The sequence below is a fragment of the Chelonia mydas genome, chromosome 2, assembly GCF_015237465.2.
Source record: "Chelonia mydas isolate rCheMyd1 chromosome 2, rCheMyd1.pri.v2, whole genome shotgun sequence".
In the NCBI taxonomy this organism is placed as follows: Eukaryota; Metazoa; Chordata; order Testudines; family Cheloniidae; genus Chelonia; species Chelonia mydas.
The window spans coordinates 240,999,146-241,013,654 of NC_057850.1; the positions used below are offsets into that span (position 1 = coordinate 240,999,146).

The 14,509-nt window shown below is 39.9% G+C and overlaps 1 protein-coding gene across 5 annotated transcripts in view; it reads left to right on the forward strand.

Annotated features, from left to right (window-relative positions):
* The window catches only part of ESYT2 (extended synaptotagmin 2), a 144,754-nt gene that overhangs the window by 116,817 nt on the left and 13,428 nt on the right, over window positions 1-14,509 (forward strand). For 2 of the 5 annotated variants that reach the window (XM_043541545.1, XM_043541546.1), the window contains 4 exons: window positions 119-220; window positions 4,576-4,638; window positions 7,226-7,300; window positions 13,723-13,809. In XM_043541545.1, coding sequence (XP_043397480.1) covers window positions 119-220; window positions 4,576-4,638; window positions 7,226-7,300; window positions 13,723-13,809 — 327 coding nt within the window. The remainder of the gene's footprint in view (window positions 1-118; window positions 221-4,575; window positions 4,639-7,225; window positions 7,301-13,722; window positions 13,810-14,509) is intronic. The other 3 variants (XM_007054115.4, XM_043541547.1, XM_027830924.3) reach the window with 2 other exon arrangements.

Below are 14,509 nucleotides of genomic sequence, written 5' to 3' on the forward strand. Positions count from 1 at the left end.
GTTATTCTGGAATCTTTTGACTGTTTTCCTTAACTTTCCTGTATAGTAAAGCTGCTTGTGCATTCATTCTGCCACAATCCCATCACTCTCTTTCTCCTTCCATTTCCATCTTCCTAAGAGTATCTACGAGGGAAACTTTGGGTGTGGATACTTAAAAGAAAGGAGAGCATCGGGACTAGTCTTTTGTGAAAACACTACCTCACTCTGTAGAGCACTATTTGTGAGTTCTCTGGTGTTATATATATGTTTATTTTGTTTACTTGCCAGAGTGTGGATTAGTTCTACTAAAGCCACTGACTCTATAGTGGAATGACAGAGCATGCAATTTGTTTTGCTGCATGGTTTCAACCAGTGTGCGTTTGTTTTTGTGCTGCCTTTTTATTGCATTTTAGACATTTAAAATTTCATTTATTATTATAACATATCTGGTAAGTAAATTATGTTCTATGATAAGAAATCCAAGATGTGTAGGTTATTAACTAGTAAGAGCTTTTACTTAGATTGTTAGATTCATGGAGTAATAAAATACATACTGTGTCAGCAGAATGCGGACGAAATGTTGACTTTTAGTACCAGAGAAATGAAACGATGATAAACCATCCACAGCCAACCTCCTTTCTCACAGTCCTACAATGAGATATAGCAGTATTTATGAGAACTTGCAATCTCCCCTCACCTGGTTCAGGTTTTGATAAAAAGTTCTTTGTAGCTCTTTGTGCTCCCCAAACTCCAAAGACGATTGTAAATTCTGTTTCACACCATTATGATTCTTGTTATGCCAATTCCAATTCCTTTTCTCTATTTCAGATAGTCTTTGTTAGCCAGCAATGGCCCCATTTAGTGGGGACCATCACTCACTAAGGCTATGGCTACATTAGAGCGCTTATAGCAGCACAACTGTACCGATGCAGCTGTGCCACTGTGAGCTCTCTCGTGGAGCCACTCTAAATCAACAGGAGAGGGCTCGCCCATTGACTGACTTCATCCACCCTCAACAAGCGACGGCAGCTATGTCGGCAGGAGAAGTCTCCCATTGACATAGAGCTGTCCACACCGGCGCTTAGGTTAGCGTAACTTATGGCCTTCAGAGGGGTGGCCTAGTCACACCCCGGAGTGAGATAACTTATACTGACATAGGTGGTAGTATAGACAGAAGTACTTTGTGATTGCATTGAACGCTGTAGGGTTCACTGAAAACTGATGGCTGCCTTTGCATTTGAATAGTCTTGTATTTTGACAAAATCTTTAAACAGACAAGGTGGGTGAGGTAATATCTTTTATTGGATCAACTTCTTTTGAAGAAGATCAAAAGAAGTTGGTCCAATAAAAGATATTACTCACCCACTTTGTCTCTCTAATATTCTGGGATGGACACGGCTGTAGCTACACTACACACACTCTTTAAATACACACACTGCTATAAACAACTAGAGTTTGGAAGCCATGTGTGTATTCAGGTTCAGAGAGAGCTGAATAAGCCTAGGAGGATGTGCAGATTAAAGTATTGCTGGTGGTCTCTTATTTGATCTAAGCCAAACACAATGGTGATGGACCAAAAGACAGCTGTTTGCCTGGTCCTTTCAATTAATATCCTTCTGTTTAAGGTTCAAATACCAAATCATATGAACTGTACATAAATATTTACACTTCATCTAATAAAATCTATAATACAATTAAATATCTAAATTTACAAATAAAAAGGCCTAAGCATAAAAACATATACTATAGTATATTTTCTTGGTACTAAAATTTCAAGGTAATTGGTGTTTTCTTCAATAAAAATTATTCTACTCCTGAAAACAAGATGTAAAGGAAATATTAATGTTAAATTTTGGTCGAAAGCTTCTATTTTTGTTGCTTCTTTTTAGATTTTAGTGTGTGACTTCACATAGGACATCTCTTCCAGGTATATCTCCCTTTTAGTCACTGGATAAAATCTACAAAAGCAGCTAGGTGACTAACAAGCCTAAATCCCTTTTCAAAAGTGCCTTAGGTGCCCAAGACACTTACAAAAATGGGACTCAGCTTATAAGTCACTTAGTGGGTAAAATTTTCAAAAGTGCCCATCATTAGTATTGACATGCAGTGTCCTTTTTCGCTCAGAGTACTGGGTTGCAAATGTGTCTGCCTTTGGATTTTGATTTTGTACAGGTCATGTACAGGTCACACCGAGTTCAATACAACTGTTGCCAAGGTCAGTATTTTCCGTAGATCACGAAAGGATGCTCTCAGAGCTTCAGAAGTTTCTGGAACCACATTTGAGACCACAGGAAGGATTTATGAGATACAGAAGTAATTAGTCGTCATGCTTCAAGGCATTAGTTGACCTCCAGCTAGGGTGAGGGAGACTACACAGCGAGGGTCTGATAGTAGGCAAGTCATAGTGATTTGGAATGGGTGGATTCACCACCCAAGCCACAGGCTGCATATTGCACTCTTCACTGCCCTGTGTGGACCCTGCTGGACTACGTTAACATGTTCTAGGTACCTAGAGTATGCCAGCAGGGTCCACGAGGGTCAATTAGAGCTCAGCACACAGCCTGTGGCTTGGGCAGTGAATCCAGTGTCCCAAGCACCACTGATGATTGCCATGAACCCTCACTGCATAGTCTTCAGTGGAGGAGGAAGTGATTGAAAAGAGAGGGAATGTAATAGAGAAGGTGGAAAAGGAGGAAGGACCAACCTGGGAAGGAGGTCCAGGCCCAGGACTGGCCAAGGTAGTTAAGGGCCCTAGGTGGCACAGGACTGCAGCTTTCCTAGGGCGAATCCTCCCTTCTCCCTGTTTTGGGATGGAGATCAGGGCGTAACAGGGGTAAGCCTGGGTCCTTTGTCCACTCTCCTTTGCCAGAGGGAAGAGGAGGGAGAGAGGTCCTGGTTTCTCTGAGGAGAGAGGAAGGGAGGAGAGAGATGTCCCAGTTTCTGCAGGGAGGGGAGCGGGAGAGAGATGTCCAAGCACCCAAATGCCTCCCTAATTTTTTTCATAAACATTCCTACAAGTCTCAGATCAAGGTTGGCATCTCAATTAGTAGTCCTCTCTGTCTCACACGCTCTTTATAATTTACAGTGTAGCTATGTATGAGAAAGTTGTTACATTGTTGCCCAGAACAGTGTTGGAGAGGAAAATATTCACTGTTTCACTGAAAGCCAAGTTACATGAGCTGCTAAAAACAACAGATGTGTCCAAAAGTCAGAATTGAGGATCTATGAAGTATAATATTTTCAGAGAAGTACATCTACACATAAACAACTGGCTATTCTTTAATATCATCCCACTAAGTAAGAATATAGTATCTTATCTTTATAGAGTACCACAATTCTTTTTTTCTTTTTATCATGATTTATTGATCTCTGGTCATTTCCTTGATCATTTCTATTCATACTGAAACACAAACATCTAAACTCAATGCCAGGAATACTATAGCACATGCTCTCCTAAGCCAGGATATGGCCAATGACTTCACAACAAGAATATTAAAGAATTTGTTTTTTCTTCTTTTCAGAAAGAACTGACACTTAATTTTAGTCAGCAGTGCATTTCAATTTTAGACAGATTTTCTCTTGGCAAAGTACTGGTAGCATTGCGTCCTGTCTTAAGTGTGGCATGTTTGAAAAGCTGCTAGTGCTAATTCCTGGGCTGCCACATGCCCCAGCTTTTTAAGCAGAACTCCCCATTGCAATCAGTGGGATATTGTGCTTGAATATCAATAGGATGGTACAAAACCTTGGAAGGCTTTTGTTTCCTTTATTTAAATACCCTTTACTTAATTCCTAAAATTACCCCCTCCTGAGTTGGTGGCAATGCAAATTTCCCTTTATGTTTTACAGTTTGCTTGCATTACTTCAAGGTTAATATGACTACTAATGAAGTAAAATGAGAAACCTTGTTTAGTTCGTGGAAAATGGTCAGAGGGCTGAATTGTCATTCCTTAAATCTGCTCAGATTTCTATTGCTGATAGATTTGCACATCCTCAGTTCAAACTAGTAAAATATGTTGCATTCCCAGTAGCATGTAAGGTATTTGCATTGGTCTATTGGCAAAGAAAAGGAAGAACAAGAAAAGAAGATGAAAATGCTTACATTTACAATGAACTAAGCCTTATTAATATCAGGAATAATTATATATTTATTTTCCCATAAAAGCACTCTCTCTCGCATCCCCATTTGATTTATCTTTCTTTGTGTCAGCTTCTGTGTTGTGGTATTTCAAAAAACATATTTTCCCATAATAGGAAAGAGCAATGTATAAAAGGGCTTTTGGGAAAAGCAGCACCTCATATAATCCTTTTAGTAAACCTGGGTGCCTTTTTGTATATTAACAGAAATGATACAGGAGAATATAAAAGGATAGAAAGAAAATGAGTGTATTTTAAAAGCAGACTACTTGTAGTAGAAGAGGAGAGAAGAACAAAAGACTTTATTGAGCTATTTTGAAGTAACTTCTACTTGGTTATTCTTGCTTCATTGTTTTGGGGGGAATTTCTTTATTTGTGTCATGTCATTAATTAATTAACCTAGTGTAATCGCTTCATTGCACAACTTATTAACCCTTCATATATTCTCTTCTGACTTAAAAGAATAATCCATTAAACTTTAACCCTGATGGCTTGAAGAAGGCTGCTGTTCAGAAAGCCCTAAAGGTAAAACTAATACAGTTTTCCATTTAAGGTCACAAAGTTAATTGAAAACGCACAAATGTCTGCAACATGTCTCTGCCAAAAGTGGATGGAAGTTCTATTGTCAGCAATGCATTTAGTGCCAGAATATTTAATTCCTAGCACCAAGAAGTAAATGACATGGTCAAGACATAAACAGAGTATTTTGGTCTGTGAGAATTTAGGCTCTAAATCAACTAAATGATGCATAGTTGGCTTTAGAATTCTGATTTAAAATAATACTTCATTAGCAAAGCTGACACCTCCCACATGCCCAATAAGACTTGGTTACTCATTCAGAAATAGGTAATAAACACAATATTTTAGTCCTGTTGGGCTTCTAAGGTACGTTTTCAGTTGGATGTTTTCCCTAGAAGCTGTCAGTTTCCATCCAGGGCTCAGTCCTGCAAGATGTTGAGCACTCTTGTCCCAACCCAACAAAGTACTTGCTTAACTGTAAGCATATGAGTATTCTGATTGGAGAATCAAAGCGTTAAGGAGATGTATCAGAAACTGAGCTCCACCTCATTATAAGACTTATATATACAAGTTCTTAAAAACTGTGTTCATTGACACCATGATATGAAAAGTACAGTCTCTCTTTTGTTAATTTCTGAAATCTTTAAGAATCTCTGCTTTAGTGACTGTTCTAAAAATAGAGAACTTTAAATACTAATTTTCTCTATTAAGGAGTTGCATGTCAATTTTGAATTAATGTCGTGTCAATACACTTTAAATACATTCTGAATGTATCCTTGTCTTGCATTATATTTTATTTGTTTCTTACATGAAAGAAAGTTTAAAAAATAATGCATTTAAAATGTTCTTTTCCTTGGTTTGATTTTTATAAAAATTCTTTGGGTCATAAATACATAAACACACATAGATTATATTATGCCCAGACATATTGCATGTAAAGTCCAGAGATTAGATTTAGAGAATAATTTGAGAACAGCATGAATATAAGGTGGAAATTGGAAAAACTTGTTGAAATAGCAGTTTGCAAGTTTAGATGCTGACATTCCTGTGAACAGTAAATTCAACCTGCCAAAGATATCTATTATGGAGGCAAGTGGGTGGGTGGGTGCGCACGCATGCCCACAATATCATTTATTTCATTAGGACTAAAATGATTACGTAAAGCCACTGTGTAGTCAGTATTAGTTATAAGAATTTTTGCTAATGCTGCTATTGTTATTTACATCTTTCAACAAAGAAAATACATTTTTAGGCAACATTTTGTGAAACAAAAAAAAAATCAAAATAAATCTTCCTTATTTAAGTCTGCAGATAGCATTCTTTAACTATGTTGATGGATTTTAATCTTGTTTTCATTGTATTCCCTGAACACTTACATCCCAACTATTTTGGGTGGGACTAAATATTTAAAGTTTAAAAACAGAAATTGAGCATTTGTCCATGAAAGGAATACTCCTTTAACATTGTGCTTTAAAGGAAATTCTGACAATAAGCAAAATGTATCTGATAAGAATCATGTCATAACATAGGAAGTATGAGATGTAGAAGATTAATATGAGACATGAACTGATTCTTAATACTTAAGTTCAAAACAAGAGTAGTGATTCAATCATAAAGTACATTTTTGTGACCTTACATGTTTTAAGTAGGGTTCAACTAACTTTTCTGTTTAATTTATGTCTAATCTCATTAATCTCTTTTGGGTAAAATCTAAAATAAATTAACCTTGTATACTGTTTTCTTAAATTGCATTAACAACCTCTTGAGATGATTATCGTTTATGTCTAACTTTTCTCTCTGGCTTAAATTTTTATTTGATAGGCCAATCTAAAATGTGTTATGGAAATACATGGTTAGAAATATTTCTATTTTATATAGTTTGATTTTAAATTAATGTTTATTTTTACAGTTTGAGCTAATACTATGAAGCTGTGAGCTAGGCTCAGATATGGGAGTTGATTGATTCTCTAATAAAGAGTATTTGGTAAACTATAGAAATACCTATCAGGTACATTACAGTGCACCTTCATTCTTCCCACCCAAAAAGGAGAAATGTTGATGACCTGATATTAAATCCAGTTTAATTATACAATAGCATTGTACATAAAGTAAACTTCCTGAGTTGGCACTTTCTCCATATCTTCCATCAGCATGCAAACCGCAACGTTCATTTTGTTGTTCTGATGACACTCTGTCAGTTGTAATGCTCATTACAAGGTTGGGAGGTTGCCCTTTTCCAAACAGTTTCATTCAAAGGGTAGCGAGAGAACAACAGTTGGAAGGACTCTGAAACCCCAACTTGCTTGTAGCACTGTTCTTAAACTAGTTTACTATGGATGGGTGAGTCTGTATTGTTGCTGTATGTTAAGCAGCTAAGAAGCCACCAACCATGTAAATGTGTGCAGATCATGCTTTCTGTTAAATACTGAGGATAGTAAAAATGCTTATGGCAGAGTACATACAATTTTGATATTTAAAAAAACAGATTGGGTTCAAAGGCTGAGGGGTATTAAATACTGGAGTGAAATTGAAGTAGAGGGAAATGTAATAGCATATTCTTAAGATGAAGTTTACACTTTCTTCTCTTTATCAGTCAGGAAAGAAGATAAACAGCAACCCCAACCCTCTTGTCTTATTGTCAGTTGGACACAAGGCACAAGAAAGTAAGGTAAGCTACTGTTCTCAACATTTAGCTCTTTCAGAGACATTTGGGTCCTTAACTATATGTGCTTGGCAGTGGACTACCAAGCCTTTAGCCCCTAGTGCAAGTTGTAACCAAAAGTCAATTTCAAGTCTTATCTATCTGAAATGAGCTGGTGGACTCAGTCTAATGTCCAGTTATCCAACTAACCAAAAACCACCCCCACAGTTGGCACTAATTAGCATCCTTACTGGCATTCTCAGAGAGAGGCCAGAGACTGAATGAGCATGAACATAGGTTATAAACTCTTTGTCGCAGAGATTGCCTTTTTGGTCTGTGTTTGTACAGCACCTAATACAGTGGAGTCCTAGTCCATGACTAGGGCTCCTCAGCGCTGTGGTAATATAAATAAATAATAATCATCAGAACCAGCTGTTCTTTTTCAAGTGATGTCCCTCTGGGTGCTCCACTTCAGGTGTTGGTGCGTCCCTGCGCTGTTGATTAGAGAATTCCAACAGCAGTGCCATCTGGGTCACATATGCACTGTTCCCGTCTCGTGGCACCATTGGCACCTCATCAAGCACACACGACCTGAATCCCTCAGTTCCTTCTCAACTGTCTTCAGCCAGAGACGGAGGTCCCAGCAGTGTCACAACATTAGCTTGTTTTAGTGTTAAAATAGTTAATAGTCAGTTACTTAACTCCTCTCTTCTCTTCTGCTTCAGTTTAAAAAAATGTTTTCTTTTTCATAGACTGTTTTAGTGTCTATACCTGGAATGAACCGTCACTTTTTCAGTTATGCCTTGTTTACCAGGATTTAAGCGCTGTCTGTCATGCCGGGATGCCATGCCCATATCAGACGAACACTTATGCAGCTTCCGCTACTTGGGTGAGTCACATATCCCTCAGAAATGCGCTCACTGAAGGCTCAAGCTAGGAGGGACAGGGATATGTGCCTCAAACTCATCTTTATGGAGTCATCTTTGCGCCTGGCCCTCGACCCTGGGCAGCAGACCCCCTCCGGACAAAGATCCCTGGAGACCTCACTTTTGCTCAGAGGAAGACTCACTCCTCTAAAAAATCAGTGCGGAAATGAGCAGCAACTTCTCCTCCGAGAGAGCCTACCAAAAATAAACAGTATCCAGCCAGATCACTCTCCTCAGTACTGAACACGCCGCAGGTAAATACCTATCAGGCACCGGGATCCTCCAGCACCACCTGCACTGTGGTCTCTGCTAATCGCCAGTACCCAGGCATGGAGACAAGAGGCAGGAGTAAGCCTATATCCTCCATAGCAGCAGCAGCAACACCACTTAAGGAGACGAAACTGCCAACACGGGCTATGCCACCATCATCTGCCCCATCAGCTTCGAGCACCGCGACAATAGTGATGCCATCGGCACTGACCAAATTGCCGCCAAATCCATCAGCACTGTCGACTGCACCGCTGAATCCACCAGCATCAACCACTTCGGCGCCGAAACCACCAGTACTGCGTCACCTTCTCCATCAGAAGGACATGTTAGTATCATCCATGCCAGAATCACCACTTTTTGGCACTGACAGCTCTCTGGTGCGCACAGTACCGGAATAGCCTATATCACCAATAGCACCTCCATTCTCCAGTGAGGAGGAAGATAATGAGGAAGAGGGTGTTTTTTTCTTGGCAACATTCCTCACAACCGACAAACGCCAACCTAAGGCCTGGTCTACACTGGGGAGGGGAACAATCTAAGTTACGTGAATAACGTAGCTGAAGTTGACGTACTTAGATCTACTCACTGCAGTCAGCTCCGTAGCCCTGTCGACTCCGCCTGCGCCTCTCACCCTGGTGGAATAGCAGAGTCGACGGGAGAGCGCTTTGGGGTTGATTTATCGCATCTAGACTAGATGCGATAAATCAACCCCCGCTGGATCGATCGCTGCCCACCGATCCGGCGGGTAGTATAGACATACCCTAAGATTGAGGCCTCAATATAGGCAGGACATGCAGCCATGGTATGGGCACACATGGATGGCCCAACCATGCCATTCCTCATGTAATGGCCTCACTGGGACCCCTGGGCTACCTACAGAAGGCATTGCAGCAGGCCCCCCAGTACCTATGAATCGAGGCCATAAAACTGTGGAATAGGTGCATTCAACACAATATCAGCATCTCAGCCTCCTACCTTCCAGGCTGTCAGAACACTATAGCAGCCATATTGAGCAGAGAATTCTCCCACGATGATGAATGGGAACTGAACAAAGTAGTCCTCCAAAATATATTTCAACTTTGGGGCCACCCATCCATCAACCTCTTTGTGACATCACAAAATTTCAGATGCCCACAATTCTGCTCAAGAGCCTGTCTGGGACCCCGATTGCTAGGGGATGTCTTCCTCCTCAAATGGGAAGCACCACTTCTTTACACGTTTCCACTGATAGGTCTATCAAGGTTGATACTCAAAATATGTACCAACAAAACAAAGGTCATACTTTTAGCCCCAACATGACCAAGACAGACTTGGTACTCTTACCTGCTGCAGATGGCAGTATGTGCATCATGCACTCTACCACATCAGATGCAGTCATCTCACAGGACACTGGACAGGTTCACCACCAAAACCTGGATAGACTTCAGCTGAAGACAAGGCTCCTACATGGTTCGATCATGATGAATTAGCCTGCTCAGAACAGGTTAAGCACGTGTTACTAAACAGTAGGAGGACAACCATATGCAAGACTTACCTTCAGAAGTGGAAGAGATTCTCCATATGGTGGGGTCAGGGCAAATATGTTACAACAATTACCACATCTCTCCCCTTGATACTGGTCTATATCGTGGAGCTAAAACCCTCGGGGTTATCTATTAGCTCGATCAAAGTACAGCTTGCAGCATCATAAGATTGACAAGGCATCACTATTTGCACATCCAATCACCAAATGCTTCCTTATGGGCATTCAGAATGTTTACCCTGAAGTATGCGCTCCCACACCACCTTGGGACTTGAATCTGATATTATGATGTCTCAACGGGTCTCCATTTGAACCCTTACCAACATGTTCACTGACACACCTATCAATGAACATAGCATTCTTAGTCGCTATTACATCGGCCTGTCATGTCTGTGAGATAGGGGTTCTTGTGGCATGTCCACTGTATACCATATTCAATAAGGACATGGTCACCTTGAGACCACATCCAAAATATTATCCTCTTTCCATATAAACCATCCAATCCATTTCCCTGCTTTCTTTCCCAAATCTCACGAGAGTGCAGAAAACGCTCTACTACATACTCTAGACATCAGACGCGCACTAGCGTTCTACTTTGACAGAACTAAGCCTTTCAGAAAATCTCCAAGGCTTTTCCTTTCCACCATGGAATGTTCTAAAGGATCTGCCAGAAAGGCTATCAAAATGGATCTCAGGGTGCATTCACCTCTGTTACCAGCAAAACAACTTACAACTCCTATCGGGGATCAGAACTCATTCTACCAGATCTATAGCAACCACAGTAGCCTTTTTGAACAATATACCACTGTCAAGGTTCCTCCCCCACTCTGAACTCTAGGGTACAGATGTGGGGACCTGCATGAAAAACCTCCTAAGCTTATCTTTACCAGCTTAGGTCAAAACTTCCCCAAGGTACAAAATATTCCACCCTTTGTCCTTGGATTGGCCGCTACCACCACCAAACAAATACTGGTTACTGGGGAAGAGCTGTTTGGACACGTCTTTCCCCCCAAAATACTTCCCAAAACCTTGCACCCCACTTCCTGGACAAGGTTTGGTAAAAAAGCCTCACCAATTTGCCTAGGTGACTACAGACCCAGACCCTTGGATCTTAAAAACAATGAACAATCCTCCCAACACTTGCACCCCCCCCTTTCCAGGGAAATGTTGGATAAAAAGCCTCACCAATTTGCATAGGTGACCACAGACCCAAACCCTTGGATCTGAGAACAATGAAAAAGCATTCAGTTTTCTTACAAGAAGACTTTTAATAGAAATAGAAGTAATTAGAAATAAGAAATCCCCCCTGTAAAATCAGGATGGTAGATACCTTACAGGGTAATTAGATTCAAAACATAGAGAACCCCTCTAGGCAAAACCTTAAGTTACAAAAAAAGATACACAGACAGAAATAGTTATTCTATTCAGCACAATTCTTTTCTCAGCCATTTAAAGAAATCATAATCTAACACGTACCTAGCTAGATTACTTACTAAAAGTTCTAAGGCTTCATTCCTGGTCTATCCCCGGCAAAGACAAAATATAGACAGACCCATATACCCTTTGTTTCTCTCCCTCCTCCCAGCTTTTGAAAGTATCTTGTCTCCTCATTGGTCATTTTGGTCAGGTGCCAGCGAGGTTACCTTTAGCTTCTTAACCCTTTACAGGTGAGAGGAGATTTCCTCTGGCCAGGAGGGATTTTAAAGGGGTTTACCCTTCCCTTTATATTTATGACAACCACTCATAGACATATGTAGATCTGCCATCTGGGCCTCTGAACATAGGTTCATAAAACACTACACAATCGCCCAGAGCACAGGCTCAGTGACACTTCTAGGTCTAACAGTGCTTTCTTCAATTATGCAGACAACTCCGAAGCCCCTTCTATTCAATGTGAGGCACTGTTCTACAGTCCTCTGAGGTGGAACACCCATAGGGACAGCACTCAGAAAAGAATAGAAGGTTACTCACCCTGTGCAGTAACTGAGGTTCTTGGAGATGTGTGTCCCTGTGGGTGCTCCACTACCCACCTTCCTCCCTTCTACTTCGGAGTTCAATTTATGGACTCTATGGTAGAGAAGAAACTGTGAGGGGTCAGGTCATGCGTGCTGGATAAGGTGTCAATGATGCCGAAAGACGGGGACAGCACAATACCCGGAAGGGCACTGCTGCTGAAATTCTGTTATCAATGACGCAGGGACGCACCAACACCTGAACTGGAGCACGCACAGGGTCACACATCTTGAAGAACTTCAGTTACTGCACAGGGTGAGTAACCTTCTCATGTCACTAACAGTGTTCTCTCCAGGTTGGGGTTAGAGCACATTGGTAGAACTAAGTATAGAAGCTTGCATTGTAAAGATGTGCTAAACTAGTTCTATAGATAAATAGGACTTCAGTCTCTGCAAATATTGACCAAGCGCTAAAATTTCTTTAAATAAAAACAAATAAATTAATGACAAATATTAGCAACACAGCAGTGAGATAAATACAAGGAACTGACTATTTTTAAGCAAAAGATGCAATGGGCCAAACTGGAGATCACATTACCAGTGGTGGTTGCCTTTTTATATCGATGTTCACATATCTTATTGAAAATTTTATCAGAAGACCGACAGCATGTTGTACTTGCAACATTCATATAGATATTGATTTCAGAACTGGAGGAGAATATTAACAAACAGATCACGGGTACATTGTTAACCTGAACTCCACATAACAGCCCTTTTTAATGTCAGTCTTTCCAAAAAAATGCTGCTTTCTGGAAATGACATGGCAATTTTCACCAGTCACTGGAAGTAGTGATATTCGGTTTTGTTGTGTCATCCAGTCTTGGTGCGTCCACTGACACTGAGGAAGACTGGGAAAGAACAATCACCAGTTTGAAGATAAGTTGGAACCTTATGGTGAAGTTACTTTGTTCACAGACCAACACCACCTGGGGTGGAGGTTCATCAACTGGAATTACACTTTGTACAATATAGTACATTGAAATAATGTGGAACTGTCAGTCCACGTAACTTACAAAATAAGTAGGACTTCTAATTTTAGGTCTTAAGTGATATACATGGATAAAACATCCCCAATAATAAGTAAATAAATAAAAATCAATGTTGAGTCAAAAAACACCAGAAATGTTAATTGTATATAAGGGCTTGTCTACACTGAGCAGTAATGCAAACTTCAGGGGTGTGATTTTTAAAATGCAGTAATGTGTTGCTCATTAATTGGTCTTTGTAGACCCTGCTGATGTGCACTAAAGGTTCCCTAGTGCACTTTAATGCTGTTTGAAACAGTACTACGTTAAAGTGCACTAGGAACATTATAAAGAGATTAGTCATTACAGTATGTACTACTCTAATGAGTAACATTTCTACATTTACATAATATGCATAATTATACATAACTTTATACATAACTCAATACAGCATATACAAAGTATATACAAGCCTCAACACCCTCCTCCCCGATTTTTGGACATCTACCTAAAAAACAAAAATATTTTAAAAAATTTAACAAACTCCAAAAAACAGAAGCCCTAAGAATAAGTTTTATTAAATAGACTACATGCACATATACTGAACTATATGTGCTTTGAGCTAACCCCATTTGCCACCCCTATGGGTAGATAAAGTTCATAACATGATTGTTGTATAAACAGAGGACATCTTCAACACCAGCTTTGTTTGAGAGAAATGCTCCACATGTAACGTGGTTTTTTTCCCCTTCAGATTCGATATAAGACCAATGAACCTGTATGGGAGGAACACTTCACTTTCTTCATTCACAATCCCAAACGGCAGGACCTTGAAGTTGAGGTGTGGTATCTCTTTGTCCTCATGTATTCTTTTTTGCTAAAGCATTGCAGATTAGCAGCCATAGTTCACAAGCTCTTAACAAGCCAGACATCATGGAGATATTGTAACAAGCGCTACAATTTAAACTTTAACAATATTTAAGAACTAGCATAAAGATGACCTTTTGTGAGAGCTTGCTTGTTAAAGGGAGAAAAAATAATTATAACTAAACTCCCCTTGCCAACTATATACCAAATGTGATGTCTCACATTTTTATATACTAAATTAATCATCCTGTGATGCTTGAGTCGTAACAAGCAGCTCTTTCAATAACACACTAATTTACAGAAGCAATATTATTCTGTTTATCATGCCCAGGTCCTTCATGTTGCTCTCTCCATGAGATCTTCCCTACTTTGGCCAGCTATTACACCCCTTCACGCTTTTGAGGCCTCATGTGGACAGCTGAAGGGATCTAGAGAAGATGGGGAATGTTGAGTTAATGCTGTTCCTTAACTGTTGAGTTCACTTTTGTCTGATATAGTTGACTATCAGAAAACTCTAGCGTTATAAATTTAGTCTTCAACCCAACTGGACACAACTATTATCATTGGTCTTCTGTCTTATTTGCATCAGTGCTCAGGCTAGACTTTTCTTTCTAATGAAGGTAAAGATGAGAGTGAATGGATGTTGAACACATAAGGTTCTTTGATATTTCCTG